The sequence below is a fragment of the Camelus dromedarius genome, chromosome X (assembly GCF_036321535.1).
Source record: "Camelus dromedarius isolate mCamDro1 chromosome X, mCamDro1.pat, whole genome shotgun sequence".
NCBI classification, from domain to species: Eukaryota; Metazoa; Chordata; class Mammalia; order Artiodactyla; family Camelidae; genus Camelus; species Camelus dromedarius.
The window spans coordinates 85,589,403-85,603,209 of record NC_087472.1 but is presented as its reverse complement, the minus strand read 5'-3'; the positions used below and the strand labels follow the sequence as shown (position 1 = coordinate 85,603,209).

At 40.3% G+C, this 13,807-nt stretch overlaps 1 protein-coding gene across 1 annotated transcript in view; it reads left to right on the top strand.

Annotated features, from left to right (window-relative positions):
• The window catches only part of XK (X-linked Kx blood group antigen, Kell and VPS13A binding protein), a 45,483-nt gene extending 39,619 nt beyond the window's left edge, over positions 1-5,864 (top strand). Inside the window, exon 3 of the mRNA XM_031445502.2 lies at positions 2,053-5,864. Coding sequence (XP_031301362.1) covers positions 2,053-2,879 — 827 coding nt within the window. The 3' untranslated portion in view covers positions 2,880-5,864. The remainder of the gene's footprint in view (positions 1-2,052) is intronic.
• Positions 5,865-13,807: the final 7,943 nt, after the last annotated feature.

Sequence of the window (13,807 nt, the reverse complement as noted above, 5' to 3'; positions counted from 1 at the left end):
TCAGTGATTTCAAGATAATTTCTTTGCATTCTCTAAGGCTTTAGCAGTTGATTGCTGTTCAGCACCAACTGGGTAAAAATTGGCTAATTCTCTTGATAGAGAAAAAGATTTAATTGGGAAATAATTGACCTAAAAAGAGAAAAATGGATAGATGCTTAAAAAATTGTTTGGATCATTGCATTGTTAAAAGTAATAAGTAATTTGGAGTTAAAGTACCATAAACATAACAATATAAATACTGTATGTGTATGAATACGTAATTTACTTTATAATTATTTATGCTTAGCTCATTTTCTGCATTTGAAGTATTTTTCTTATAGTGGAAAAAAAACATAAGGACTAAAAGAAAAGAATCCAATACTAGATCCTTAAAGTCTGTAGAAATTTGTAACTACACATATAAAAGTATATCAGCAATATGAATTAGCCTCTCAGGAAAAGTAACTCAGTCCAACTACTTCCCAGTCTACTCCTGTGATAGTATTTTTCTTTTAAATTTGATTAGTAGATGACAGTTTTTCCAGTGAATGATACCGATAATTTAAATCCGTGCTAAAAGACTGAGCAAAGTTGATGCTCTGAGTAAAACTGAGCTTCTCCCAGGCAAATAATACCAAAGCTTGAGAGTTTTTATGCCCACCAGGTATAGATGTTTCCCATGGACTCAGAACTTAAATAAGAAAAAAAAACACCTTGATTCCCATGTATTTTAAATTATACATCTAAGTAAAGACAATTATGTTATATGGCCATTGTATTTTAAGAGGCAGGCATGGGAGGTATTACCATCTGGATTTTATGGATGAGAGAGCAGAACCCAGAGAGATTGCCATTTCCCCAGGGTAGACTGGAAAAACAAGAGTAAAACCAGAGCTAGATTTTCAGTTCCTAACTCCAAGCCCTGCCTCCCGACCCTCCTTGCTCCAACATCTGGAGGTGGCAGCAGCCTGTAGTAAGTGATTATAGTTCAGTTTTGACCACACAGTCTGTGCTCATGGGTTGGCAGTACATTTTTTAGATAATAGAACTCAGCCACCAGAGTTAATGCTGTCAAGCGTAGTACCATGATGCTCCATTTAAATGAGCCACATCTTGTCCCCTACGCTGCTGCTTTGTATAAACTGGGCCAACCTATTAGCCATACGTCATTTTAAAGAATAAACAGCTAGAGTTGAGACTTCTTGAAACATTAAGGCCTTTTAGCCCAAGACAGATTGATTCTCAGTAACAAGTGAGGGTCTTATTTCTTCAGCAGTCTCCAGAATTTAAGAATATAACTGAAGAGTAAAGAAAAGTGAGCAATCTGTCATCAGTGTATACATTTAAAAGGTTTTGCAGATAGAGAGAAATTCATGAGCAATTAATTCTTGAGTGCTGTCTGTGTTTCTCGTCCTGGTATATGTTGAGGGTATCAAGAAGACATAGATGTGGTCACTCTTGACCCCTCAGGAGCTTATAAGCTAATTGAGGAAACAAAATACACCAGGCAAAGGACTCTACATATTCAGACAGAGCAAGATATGGTCAGATAGGTGTTTCAGTTTGGGTTGACCCCAAAGCAGACTCTGAGACAAGGATTTGAGTGCATGTCTTTTTGGAGGAAGGTGTAAAAAGCGTGGGAGAAGGGAAGTGAGACAAGGAAGGGAAGGCAGCCAGTAAAAGGAGAGTTATTTGACAGCGGTCACCATAGGTGACCAGAAAGTAATCCTTCAAGGAAACACTGGTAAATGGCCTAGAACACACACCTCAGAGTTATTCTTCCCAAAGAGGAGGGGAACTCAGGTCATTACATTGCAGCTCTTCTCAGGGCTAGACTTGGAATGCGGAAGGGCTCTCCCAGGGTATTAATTCCTCCAAGCTTCAGCCGGCCCAGCACCTGGGCAGAGCATGCTTCTGGCACCATGTGCAGAGACTGACAGCTGGAAGTCAGCCTGCATGCAGAAAACAGAGGAGTCCCAGGAATATGGGGAGGGAGGGGGCTGACAGCAGCTGCCACGGTAGGTTTCTCGGTGGAGGTGAGACATGAGGGTCCTCTTTCTCTTCTCTTCTCAGGTCTATTCATGGTCCTCTCCCTCTTGTCCATTGTGTACGGAGCCTTGCGCTGCAACATCCTAGCCATCAAGATCAAATATGATGAATATGATGTCAAAGTGAAGCCTCTGGCCTATGTCTGTATCTTCCTCTGGAGGAGCTTTGAGATTGCCACTCGTGTCATCGTCCTGGTCCTCTTCACCTCCGTCCTGAAGGCCTGGGTGGTGATAGACATACTCATCAACTTCCTCAGCTTCTTCTGCTACCCCTGGATCCTCTTCTGGTGCAGTGGCTCCCCTTTCCCCGAGAACATCGAGAAGGCCCTCAGTCGGGTGGGCACCACCATCGTGCTGGGCTTCCTCACCTTACTCTATGCCGGGATCAACATGTTCTGCTGGTCAGCTGTGCAGCTGAAAATCAACAACCCTGACCTCATCAGCAAGTCCCAGAACTGGTACCAGCTGCTGGCATACTACATGCTGAGATTCATTGAGAACGCCTTCCTCCTCCTCATGTGGTATCTTTACAAGACTGACATCTACATGTATGTGTGCGCGCCTCTGTTGATCCTGCAGTTGCTCATCGGGTACTGCACGGCCATTCTCTTCATGATGGTGTTCTATCAGTTCTTCCACCCTTGCAAAAAGCTCTTTTCGTCTAGCGTGTCTGAAAGCTTTCAGGAGTGGCTGAAGTGTGCTTGCTGTGACTGCAGGCGGCAGAAATCCTGTGAGTCTGTCGAAAAGACAGATCTGAGGTTTCCCGCAGACAGAGAGGAAACACCTTCTAGCAGTAAAATAAGTTCCATGCCCAGCCAGATCTTGAACACCGATGAGCTCTGTTCTGCGTAATGGGACCCAAGTCTCTTGGGGCACAGACATATTGTTTTCTGGGTTGTTACCCTGTTCTTCATACATGTGATGGGCCCTGCACAGTTAACAAAGCAGGAAGTTAGCTCTCAACTCCTTGTGAGTTGCTCCCCTTTAGAGAGCTCTTGGGCAGGCATGTGGGAACCATGGAGAGAAGCCAGGGAAAGCCCTGAGTGTTGGACGGGCAGCCTAAGGCACCACCATTCACAGTTGACCATGTTCTCCCAGGCGTTACTGGCTTTTTCACTGACACAGTACCCATGATATCTGAGTTGAGCTGGTTAGATCCATCGGGTAGAATGAGGGCAGGGGCTTTCTTGTTTCCTAGTTTTCTGGACTGCTGGTCTAGGTAGCCTAATGTTTTATTATCCCTGAGCATAGTTTTCACCCAAGAGCTGTCTGATGACTAGAGATGGTTACTGGGGTTTTGCCACCAGCCAGATCATTCCTGTCAGAGTTTTCAGAGAGAGCTGTTAAAGTTTGGTTTTTGAATAGACAGATGATCCATTTTCATCCCATTAGGGCTCTTTCTACATAACCAACTGTCACAGCCTTGGCCTGCTATCTCTAATTGATTCAAAAGTCTGGACTTAGAGACTTCATTCTCAATGATCCATGGTTGCAAAATTGGATTCTAAATTAGCTTGTGGAAGTCCTCGAATTTTAGGAAAGTTGTATTCCTTCAGTATGTTGAAGAACTTCTGGATCAAGAGGGTTGTTAAAACAGCATGATTTAGGCATTTGTAAGCTGAATTCTTACCTTCTTGTGGTGGTTGAAGATATGAATCTGCTAGAAGGTAGGCTTAAACCTCTTCAAGTTTCAGTCCTGACAGTTCTGAGAGATTTCTAGGAGAATTAACTTGGATTTGCCTTCTTAAGATAGAAGAAAATAAAACTAATAGTCTTTACTCCACCTCTTCCTTGCCTGTCAGGACAGTTTTAGAGAAGAGTTACTTTGGTTAACTTAAGTTTTTCTAGAAAGCTCCACAGAAATTTCTCACCTAGCACAGGTATATAGGGCATTTTAATTTTCATTATTTGAAGGAAAAGGGTTTCCCCCTTCAGTTAGATACTGACTTCCAGAAACTTTTAAATTTTAGAAAGAGATGCCACAACCAGAAGATTTTTATCTTTAACTGAATGCATTTTAATTTGGCATGATTATGAGTTAATTTGAACAAGATCTCCAATTTTCTCCTAGAATCTCTTATCTTCAGTATAATTTCTCCTTTAATCTGAAACCCTATTTCTTTCATGAAAAAATTGTGTAGCATATCCTCAGTTGTTTTGGAAAAATGCCTGGATCTGGTACCATTATTTCTACCATAAAAACCTTGATAATGAAGTACCTGGGAGCAGGTGACCTGTCATTGATGAGGCTGGACACTGCAGGTGGATCAGGGTTGACAGTCTTAGGACCCCTAAGGGTTGAACTTTCTGACCCATCCCGTTTCTAACTGTCAGGGTTAAAATGGTGAGTTTGAGCAGAAGTTGTGGTCAGAATTAGATAGGGACGGAGAGACTGCTACTTCCCCCGCCGTGGTTTAGAAGCCCGTCTCAAGAACCATTACAAAATCTGAGCCTTCAAATACATTTAAGATCATTTTAATGTAGAATATAGGTACACATCTTGAATGGCCCCAAACCAGACTAATACTGATGGCCTGTCTGACTCCCAAAGCCCAATTATAATTATAATATAAGCCACATTTATAAGGATAAAGAGGTTTGGTAACTAAACTGGGCATTTTGTCGCCTTTAACTCTTGATATGCAGAGACCCCCACTTTGGGGCCATATATGTCCGGTAACTTTGGGGGACAGAAAGCACTGCTCCTTTTCTTCATGGTGAAAATTTAAGTCATAGTGAACTGAGAACTTTTGTTTTAAAATTATTTATATTATACCTCTGAAATGGCAAAATTATACTTCAGACTGCAGAACTAGCTTGCCATAAAGGCAAACAAACCAGCAAATTTCCTCATATCTTGAGAGCTGAAGCATGTTTTTCAGTTATAATTCCAATTTTTAAAACTCTCAGTGCTTTGTCTAATTAATTACATGTCATAACTTGTCATGTCAGATACTCCAACTGAATCACTATCATTTGGTTGGATGGAGGCAAAGTATTTCCTTGAAATATATTGAAATAAGATCATCAAATATGTTTAGACTTTCTCCATTACTGGAGACAGGACAGTATAGAGGTCAGCAACTCCCTGTCCAACCCTACAAGTTACTTAATTGCTCTGTGCCTCAGTTTCTTCCACCAAATTTGCATGATATACTTGCCCGGCCTACCTCACAAAGTTGTCAGGAAGATCACATTAAATAATAGGTGTGAAAATGGTTTGAGAATATTTTTAAAGTGCCATGCATGTTTAAGGAATTGTTATTATAGTTATTCAAGCCCATAAACAGGTTATTGTTCTATTTTTACTGTTAGAAAAGAAACAAGTAGCATCATTCACATGAGTGTCTTGAGTGAATACGTCGGCCTTTGGTCTTAAGGAAGGGCAAGCGTAAATGGTCTTTACTCTCAGAGAGAACTCAGCAGCCGCCCTTTCTCTTACCATCAGTTGCTTATAAAAATTAGCACCCAAACATGTTACTTGGAGGAAAAAGACCCACTGGAATCTGAGAAATTGCTTTTGATAGCAAATGAGTTTATCATTTTTGTATCTGTCATCGTTCATAAAGGACATAGCATCTTTTGTTAATTTTGGCTTACAGTTTGAATGCCTGATCTTGCTAGACTTTAATTGAATGTGGGTATAATCTTTTCAGCCTTGTAAATGGGAAAATAAAAATTAAAATTGGTTGTCAAATACAGCATTTCCTTGGAAACCACGTTAGAACATGAGTGCTGTGATTATGAGTGTGTGTGTCAGTACTTCTCAGCCAGCACATTGTGGATGTGAGCTTCTGCAGGCTGCTTCTCTGCAGCCATTCACTCTAATAAATATTGTGTATGTTTCTTCATATAATAAATTAATTTTTCGTTTTCTCCTTTTTCATTCCTTATACAGTCCTTTCCTGACTTTTTGACTTCAGGGACTATTTTAGAAACAATTTTGAGGAGGGAGGGTATAGCTCAGTGGTAGAGTGCACACTTAGCATGCATGAGGTTCTGGGTTCAATCCCTAGTATTGCCATAAAAAAAAAGAAACAAATTTGAAAATGATTTTGTTGTGATTAATTATGATTTTGTAACTTCCCCTGGAAATTTTGTCTGTAGGATGAGAAATTTGAGAGTGCTGGTATTCTGCTTTGCAAGACACCAACAGTCCATGGAGTCTCCTCTGATTGTTTTATAAGCATTTACTCCATGTAAAGCTACACAGCTAGATACTAAAATTCCACTCAAACACAAGTGGTATACTGGTCCAGAAATATAAAATACCAGATGAGCAAATCAATATTAACATAAACAGATAGCCAAAGGTAAATGACAATCCATTCCTGGAAAAAAATCAGGTTTTTTTCCATGTCCAAATGCAATATTTAATTTTTTTTATTGAGGTATAATTGACATATAATGTTATATTAGTTTCAGGTATACAACATAATGATTCAACATTTGTATCACTGCCAAATGATAACTGCAATGATTTTATTTACCATCCATCACCATACAAAGTTATAAAACATTTTTTCTGATGAGAAGTTTTAAGATTCACTCTCTTAGCAAATTTAAAGTTCACCATGCTATATATTACACCCCATGATATTTATTTTATAACTGGAAGTTTATGCCTCTTAATCCCCTCTACCGATTTCTCCCCCCCCCCTCAATTCCCCTCCCCTCTGGCAACCACCAGTCTGTTCTCTGTATCTGTGACGGTTTTTTTGTTTGTTTTAAGAAAGAAAAATACCATATTATTTCACTTGTATGTGGAGTCTAAAAAACAAAACAATCAGTTATTAAAGGGGTCATTTCAGAGCGTGGGATAGACATAGATTGTTGGAATAATTCCTTTTCCTCTGAAGGTGGCCTTGCAATTTGGGAAGACTTAGCTATAAGACAAAGTCTTTTGAAAGAGATCCATTGGTATTCAGTCAACCCCTTGAGAAAACTGGCCATCAAAAAGTGTAGTGTTTAAGTAGGCCAGTCTAAAATTACTTCACTTAAGGGAGGGTACGGCTCAGTGGTAGAGTGTATGTTTTGCATGTATGAGGTCCCAGGTTCAATCCCCGGTACCTCCATTAAAAATGTTTAAAATTACTTCATTTGATGTTTGTAAGTGTTTTTTCTTTTGAAATCATTTCAAGCTAATAGAAGAGCCTTAAGAATAGTGCAAGGACTTCCTTTATCCTTCACCCACTTTCATGTATTAATATTTTGTCACGTTTGCTTTATAATTCTTATTTCCCTCTTTTGCCCTTTTATACCTAAATACTTCAATGTGTATTCTCTTATACACTGAACAGAGGCATTCTCTTACATAGCCACAAAACGATGATAAAATTCTGGAGATTAAACAGGAATACAATAATAGTATCTAATCTAGAGTTTCTATTCCATTTAACAATGGTACCAATTATGTTTGTTTTCACAAAACTTCCTTAAAATGTGATTCTACTCCGTTCTCTTCTCTGGGGTCTCTTTATTTAAAGTTATGAGTAAGTTTTAACTTCCCTATGAATGCTGGGAAAACTATGGCAGACTTTGAAAATCTGTTTGAAGAAAACGCACGTTATCAGTACTGACTAACAGCTTAAAAGCATAAATTTGGGATGTTTACTGGTGAACTGTGGGTAATTCTTCATGGATATTCATTTTAGGCATCAAATGTTTGCTGCTTAATATGTGAGCCTGTAGTTCATGCCCTTCCCCCGCCCCACTGTGATGGTTCTGTTTTACAGCGTTTAGGCCCAAGTTTGCAACGATGAGGAAGAGGGTGAGGGAAGTACAGTATATATTATTCTGCCATGACCGTATTTCCCCAGTGCCCCCTCCAGGAGACTGTATTCTTTATGAACATCTTTCTAAGTGGGAAAGACCTCAGAAATACCAACTAGACACTAATGAGTGACATTTTGAGCCTTTTCTCTTTTTCAGAAAAAGGCACTTCATCTCAGCAGAGATTTGTACAGAGCTGGGAATTCAGAGACATCCCCAATCCCTTCCTTCCCAGCACACAACAAACCCTATCAGACTAGACCCTTAACCCGCTAAGAAGGTGTGTCCACTGCAGAAGCCTGCCAGAAAGAAAGCCTCACTCCTCCCAGTCACCCTCTCGGTGTGTTTGTTGCTCTGGAAATTACTCCAGGAGGTCTAAAACAGTGCTGGTTCAAGCAGGGTTTGGACCTCAGAGCATCTCTGAGGATGCACAGCACGATGTAGCAGTGTCTTTTTGCAGCAGGTTATCAGGAAACGTCCCACTCAGACTCCGCTGCGTGAGGTTGCAGGGTTTGCCTCCTCCCAAGGATTCAGCCAGAGAGGTTTTGAGATTCTGCCTATGCTCCTGTTCCCTCCCTGCCTCCCATCCTGAATTAATTCTCTCTCTCCAAATGATGAGTTCCTGATTGAAGCTTGATTAGCCTGCTTCCTAGAGCCCTGGGACATCAGCCTCCGTAGACATCTGCATTATGCATACCGGGTTAATTTCTTATCAGTCGGCTTCCTATTTTAATTACCTAACTCGACAGTTAATGAGGCGGGTTTTCAGGAGCGATAGCACTCAAGAAACAAAACAGGATTTAGAGATTCTATCTAGGAGCAATGCTGCAGGACCATCCCTGCCACCACTCCAGTGGAGAGGAGACTGCTTCCCTGGTGTCGCCTTCTCCTAACAAGGTGACCTTCTTAAGTGGACTGGCAGAATGTTTGAGAACAATGGCGCCCAGCTGTAGAGCTGCAGACCTCCAAGAATTACAGAGACATTGCGCTCCTGTCCACTAACTAAAGATGTTTGACACTATCTGGGGATGCCTGACACACATCTGTACACTTGTTTTTCATACCCATGGGGGTGCTGTTGTGAGTGATAAAACAGGACTGATTAAAAGTGTCACTGTATTTAAAGTAACTTTGTCATTACCCCCCAGGCCCTACCATGAACAAGTGTTAAAAATTCAATCACTATCATGTGGGAAGTGACCTTAAAAGACCTCCTTTGTCATTGAAAATGTTGGGAACTACTACCCTAGAAAGTTTTTTCACCGATGGACTATTTTCTCCCATATACTTAGAGTATATTCTTTTCCTTTTATTTTTTTTTTTAATTTTTTATTGAAGTGTAGTTGATTTACAATGTTAGTTTTAGGTGTACAGCAGTGATTGTTATACATATACATACACATATATTTTTTCTTTTCAGATTCTTTTCCATTATATGTTATTACAAGAAATTGAATATAGTTCCCTGTGCTATACAGTAGGTCCTTGTTGTTCATCTATAATATATATAGAAACTTGTGGCTGTTAATTCCCAACCCCTAATTTATCCCTCCTGGTCCTTTACCCTTTGGCAACCATAGTTTGTTTTCTATGTCCATGAGTCTGTTTTTGTTTTGTAAATATAATTTGTATCATTTTTTTTTAGATTCCACATATAGGTGATATCATATGATATTTGTCTTTGACTTACTTCACTTAGTATGATAATCTCTAGGTCCACCCATGTTGCTGCAAATAGCATTATTTCATTCTTTTTTATAGCTGAGTAACATTCACTGTGTGTGTATATATATATGCATATACATATATATATACACATACATATATATATATTTACATACATACACCATCTTCTTTATCCAGTCATCTATTGATGGACATTTAGGTTGTTTCCAAATGAGGGTTGTTCACACGTGAATCACTTGGCTTGTCTCATTCCCAGCTTCATTCAAGAGATGATAAAATCTTTTTATTTTAAAAATGTAACGTGAATGTTCTACCTTCAAAAAGTAAATTATCTACCTTTACACAAAGTATGTCATCAAGGTGAAATGCTTTTACAATTTCAAAGCACTAAAAAAAAGTATGTTATTATCATAATAACCATCAAAATAATTAAGTGATTGCTACACCTTCTTCAGTTCATCTCCCAATTCACTTCCTTGGCCTTATCAGAAATTATATCAAAGTGTTTTCAGCTACAATTTGTAGAACAACTGATTAGAAGTGGCTTAAACAAGAGGATTTTGTTACCTGACCTAACAAGAAGTTTGGTTGCTTCCTCTTCACATTTGTCTCTTTACCATTACAAGAGGGCAGCCTGGGCTCCCAGCATCATATCTACAAAACTGAATCCAAAATTAGAAAAAAGGATTTCCCTTTGGGTATCTCTGTTCTTTCAGGAGGAAAGTCTTTCCTAAAATCACCTACCAACCGCAGCAAAATACCCCAAATGTCCTACTGGCCAGAGTTGAGTCGCTTCCCTACCTCTAAAGCTGTCTCTGGCAAGGAGAATAAAACATGGTCGTGGTTTCCTGTGACTGCACAGTGTTCACCCCTCGGAGCTGGCCAAGAGGCCACCATCTTTTAGCTTACAGTAGGAAGAATCCCCACAGAAATGTGGTTCTGCAAGCAACAAGGAGTGGGGGAAATTGCCATTTGCTGAGCAACCTGACATTTCCCTGTCATTTTAAAAACTAAAGCTTCAGCTATGCTGATGAATTGGGGAAGAATGTGGAAGTTCCCTACCCCTCCCCCCACCCAAAAAAAGTCCTGTACTTCCTTCATCTCCTTTTGCATTATGTGTCCCTGGTTAAGAAGTTCTCAGGAAGAAGTCATATATTGAATAAATATGGCAATTACACCCAGTTATCTTGTGAGAATGCCTACTAATGGGATTGTCTTTGTGTCGCTGGAGTGAAATTGTAGGTCTGTGGGCATCTAAAGGAGTTAGGAGGAGAATTCTTAGCTCTGAAGAATCAGGAATCCTAGAGGTTAGAAGGGGAAACCAGATAGTCATATTAGTTCAACAGACACTTGAAGAGTGCCCGCGTCTGCCAGGTGCTGGACTCGGCTCTGAGGGTAGACTGGCAAGAAAGACACCAGCTCTAGTGTCCAGAACTCTGAGTCTAGTTGAAGAGTCAGACCTAACCTGGTGATCTTAATGCACTGAGGTAAGAGTTATGATGAGACTAGAACCCAGGAGGTCCCAAGGACAGAAATAAGGAGCCCAGATCTGGTCTTGGAGGTTCAGAGAAGATTCACAGAGAAAGTGATATATAAAATCTGAGACAAGAGCTGAATTTACCCTTAAGTTTATAAAGCTAAAGCCTCAGGTCCCCCAGGGAATGTGGGGAGTTGTAGCATATTCTAGGCGGGAAGGAGAAATCAGGATGCAATCAAAAAGCACATTTATTAAGTAATTCTGCCACGTTGTCCAAAGAAATCACAGAAGGAAGGGACCAGAATCTCTAAGGCACCTGTGACTTGTTATGATTTTCTTTTCATTCTGAATATTCTTTCATTTTGTACCTAGTTTTGAATTCATATTTTTTATCTTTTTTTCAAAGCCTCTCCCTAGACCAAGTTGTCTAATTTTCAGGCCCCATAAAACCTAGATCTGCCCCTGCTTGAGATCTGAAGCATGAGTAGCTGTTTGCCTGGTGAAGGCAGTGGAAAGAATATTCCTGGTAAAGGGAACACCACATGCAAAAGCCCGGAATTAGTGAAAAAGGACATTTATAATCAGGGAACAGCTCATAGGTCAGTGTTGCTGGAACATGGGAGAGAGGTGAGGGGCCACCCTCCTCTTTTCCTGGAAAAGCTGATAGGACTTATCAAGGCCAACTAGTGAGGTAGAGCGCATGTGAGCCTAAACCCTGGTTTATCAAGTCTTATTTTTTGTTCCTTGGAACCAAAAAAGTTACCACTGCTTAAGTAGATAAATTAGACAAAAAATACATTTTCTTCAAACTGATTTTTTAGGAGGGAGACTCTTAAGTGCTCACATTGTGGAGGAAGACAGTTTGGCTAAGGGGTCATAGTCACATGGCATTTGATGGTGTCAGGCCAGGGCCCAAGAAAGACAGCTGTCCCTATCCAGACCATCCACCTCTTTATTCAAAGTCCCTGAGGACAGTGTTTCCTGAAAGAAGCAAGACCCTTTATTATCTCCCCCAACCATGATGCAGAACTCTAGTCAGCTGTTTGGACACATCTGAAAGAATCCTTTCCTCCACACCAGAAAGATTTCAGTAACACTTAACAGCAGGGTATAAAACCTACCCTGTGTACTTTATGTTACTGCCAATACTCTGCTCTTGGAATTACAGGACCAATGGGAGGAAAATCTCCATCACCTGCTCCAGTGGGTACATCTTTCACCTGTAAAGGGCTTAACTAAGTGGACGAATCCTGGCCCTGAAATCTGACCAATTGGACATCATGGATTATAGAAAGGGTCCAAAGAGTTACAAAAGGAGGCAGAGTGGTCTTCATTCATTCCTCAGGGTCCTACATCTCTCCTAGTACCGTGGGTTACAGGAAAAGAAAGGAAGATCCTAACTCCCCTACCTGAATGTTGACCTCCCTTTTCAGGTCGTAGAACTTCTTGGAATTGCTTTATATTCACCTCCCAGACTGAATCCATTCTCTACTTTCTCTGAAGAACTGATTCTGAAGGAAAGAGATAGATAAGGTTTCTATTAGGTCCCAAAGAACTACTCAGGGGAGATGGGACTCTGTAACCTGACAGGGCTACCTGGGATTACGGGAGGAAACAAATATTGTAAAAGACACATCAGATTTCTAAGACTTAGTACAAAAAAAATAGAAAATATCTTAATAATTTTAATACTTGATGACATGTGGCAATGATAATATTTTGGATACATTGGGCTAGTTATGGGATTTATTAAAAATTAATCTTTTTTACATTTTTTTATTGAGTTATAGTCATTTTACAATGTTGTGTCAAATTCCAGTGTAGAGCACAATTTTTCAGTTATACATGAACATACATATATTCATTGTCACATTTTTTTCACTGTGAGCTATCCTGTGCTTTACAGTATAATCTCGTTTGTCTATTCTGCATATGCCTGTCAGTATCTACAAATTTGGGGGAAAAAATTAATCTCACCCCATCTAGTTACTTTCGAAAGTTGGCTATTAGGAAATGTAAAATGTCATAGGCGGTTGGCATTTGTGGTTTGTGTTATACTGGACAGTGCTGCTTTAGACATTTGGATAGAAAGATGCTGTTGCCAGTAGATGTAGCCGGTGTCTAGGTTCTTGTCCTGTCCCAGAAAGAATTCAGAGGTGAGATGCAGAGGTTAAGAAAGTAAAGTGAGGATTTATTAAGGGATGGATAGTACATTCTCAAGGGGAGAGCTGGCAGGCTCAGGTGAGCGGCTGCCCTGAGTTTCTTTGGTGAATTGGTTACGTGGAGTATAAAAATGAATGGGCAGATTATTCATTGGGGAGGGAGGAATTTAGGATCATGTTCCCTGATTTTCATCCCAGCTCCACCTTCCCAAAGGGAGGAGGGATTTTTGTCCTTATTTAGTCTGGATATGAGGTGTCATGGCATCGGTGCATGATGGGTACTTCCAAACTGAAAGGCTAATTTTATTGAAATGAGGGCATAATGAGCAAAAGGTTACATTCAGACCCTGGAAATTCCTTCCTTTTCTCACCTTTTTTTGTCGGTCTCCAGGCCACTCATCACCCCAAAAGGTGTGACCACTTATCAGCCCAGAGGTTCCTGCTTTTCTTTCTCTGCCCAGGGACCCCTGGTGCTTACATGATGTATGGTTTCCTGCATTTGGCCTGTGCCCCTCCTTTCTGCCCAATTCCTGCCATTTGGTCTGTGTCCCTTTCTCTGCTCATATCTAGCTATCTGCCTGCTCTAACAATACCCTGAAGACCTGCTTTTCTACGAAGAAGGCTAAGTGCACCACAAAAATGTCATTAGCCAGGTCTCATTCTTGGATATCATTTTTATCCTC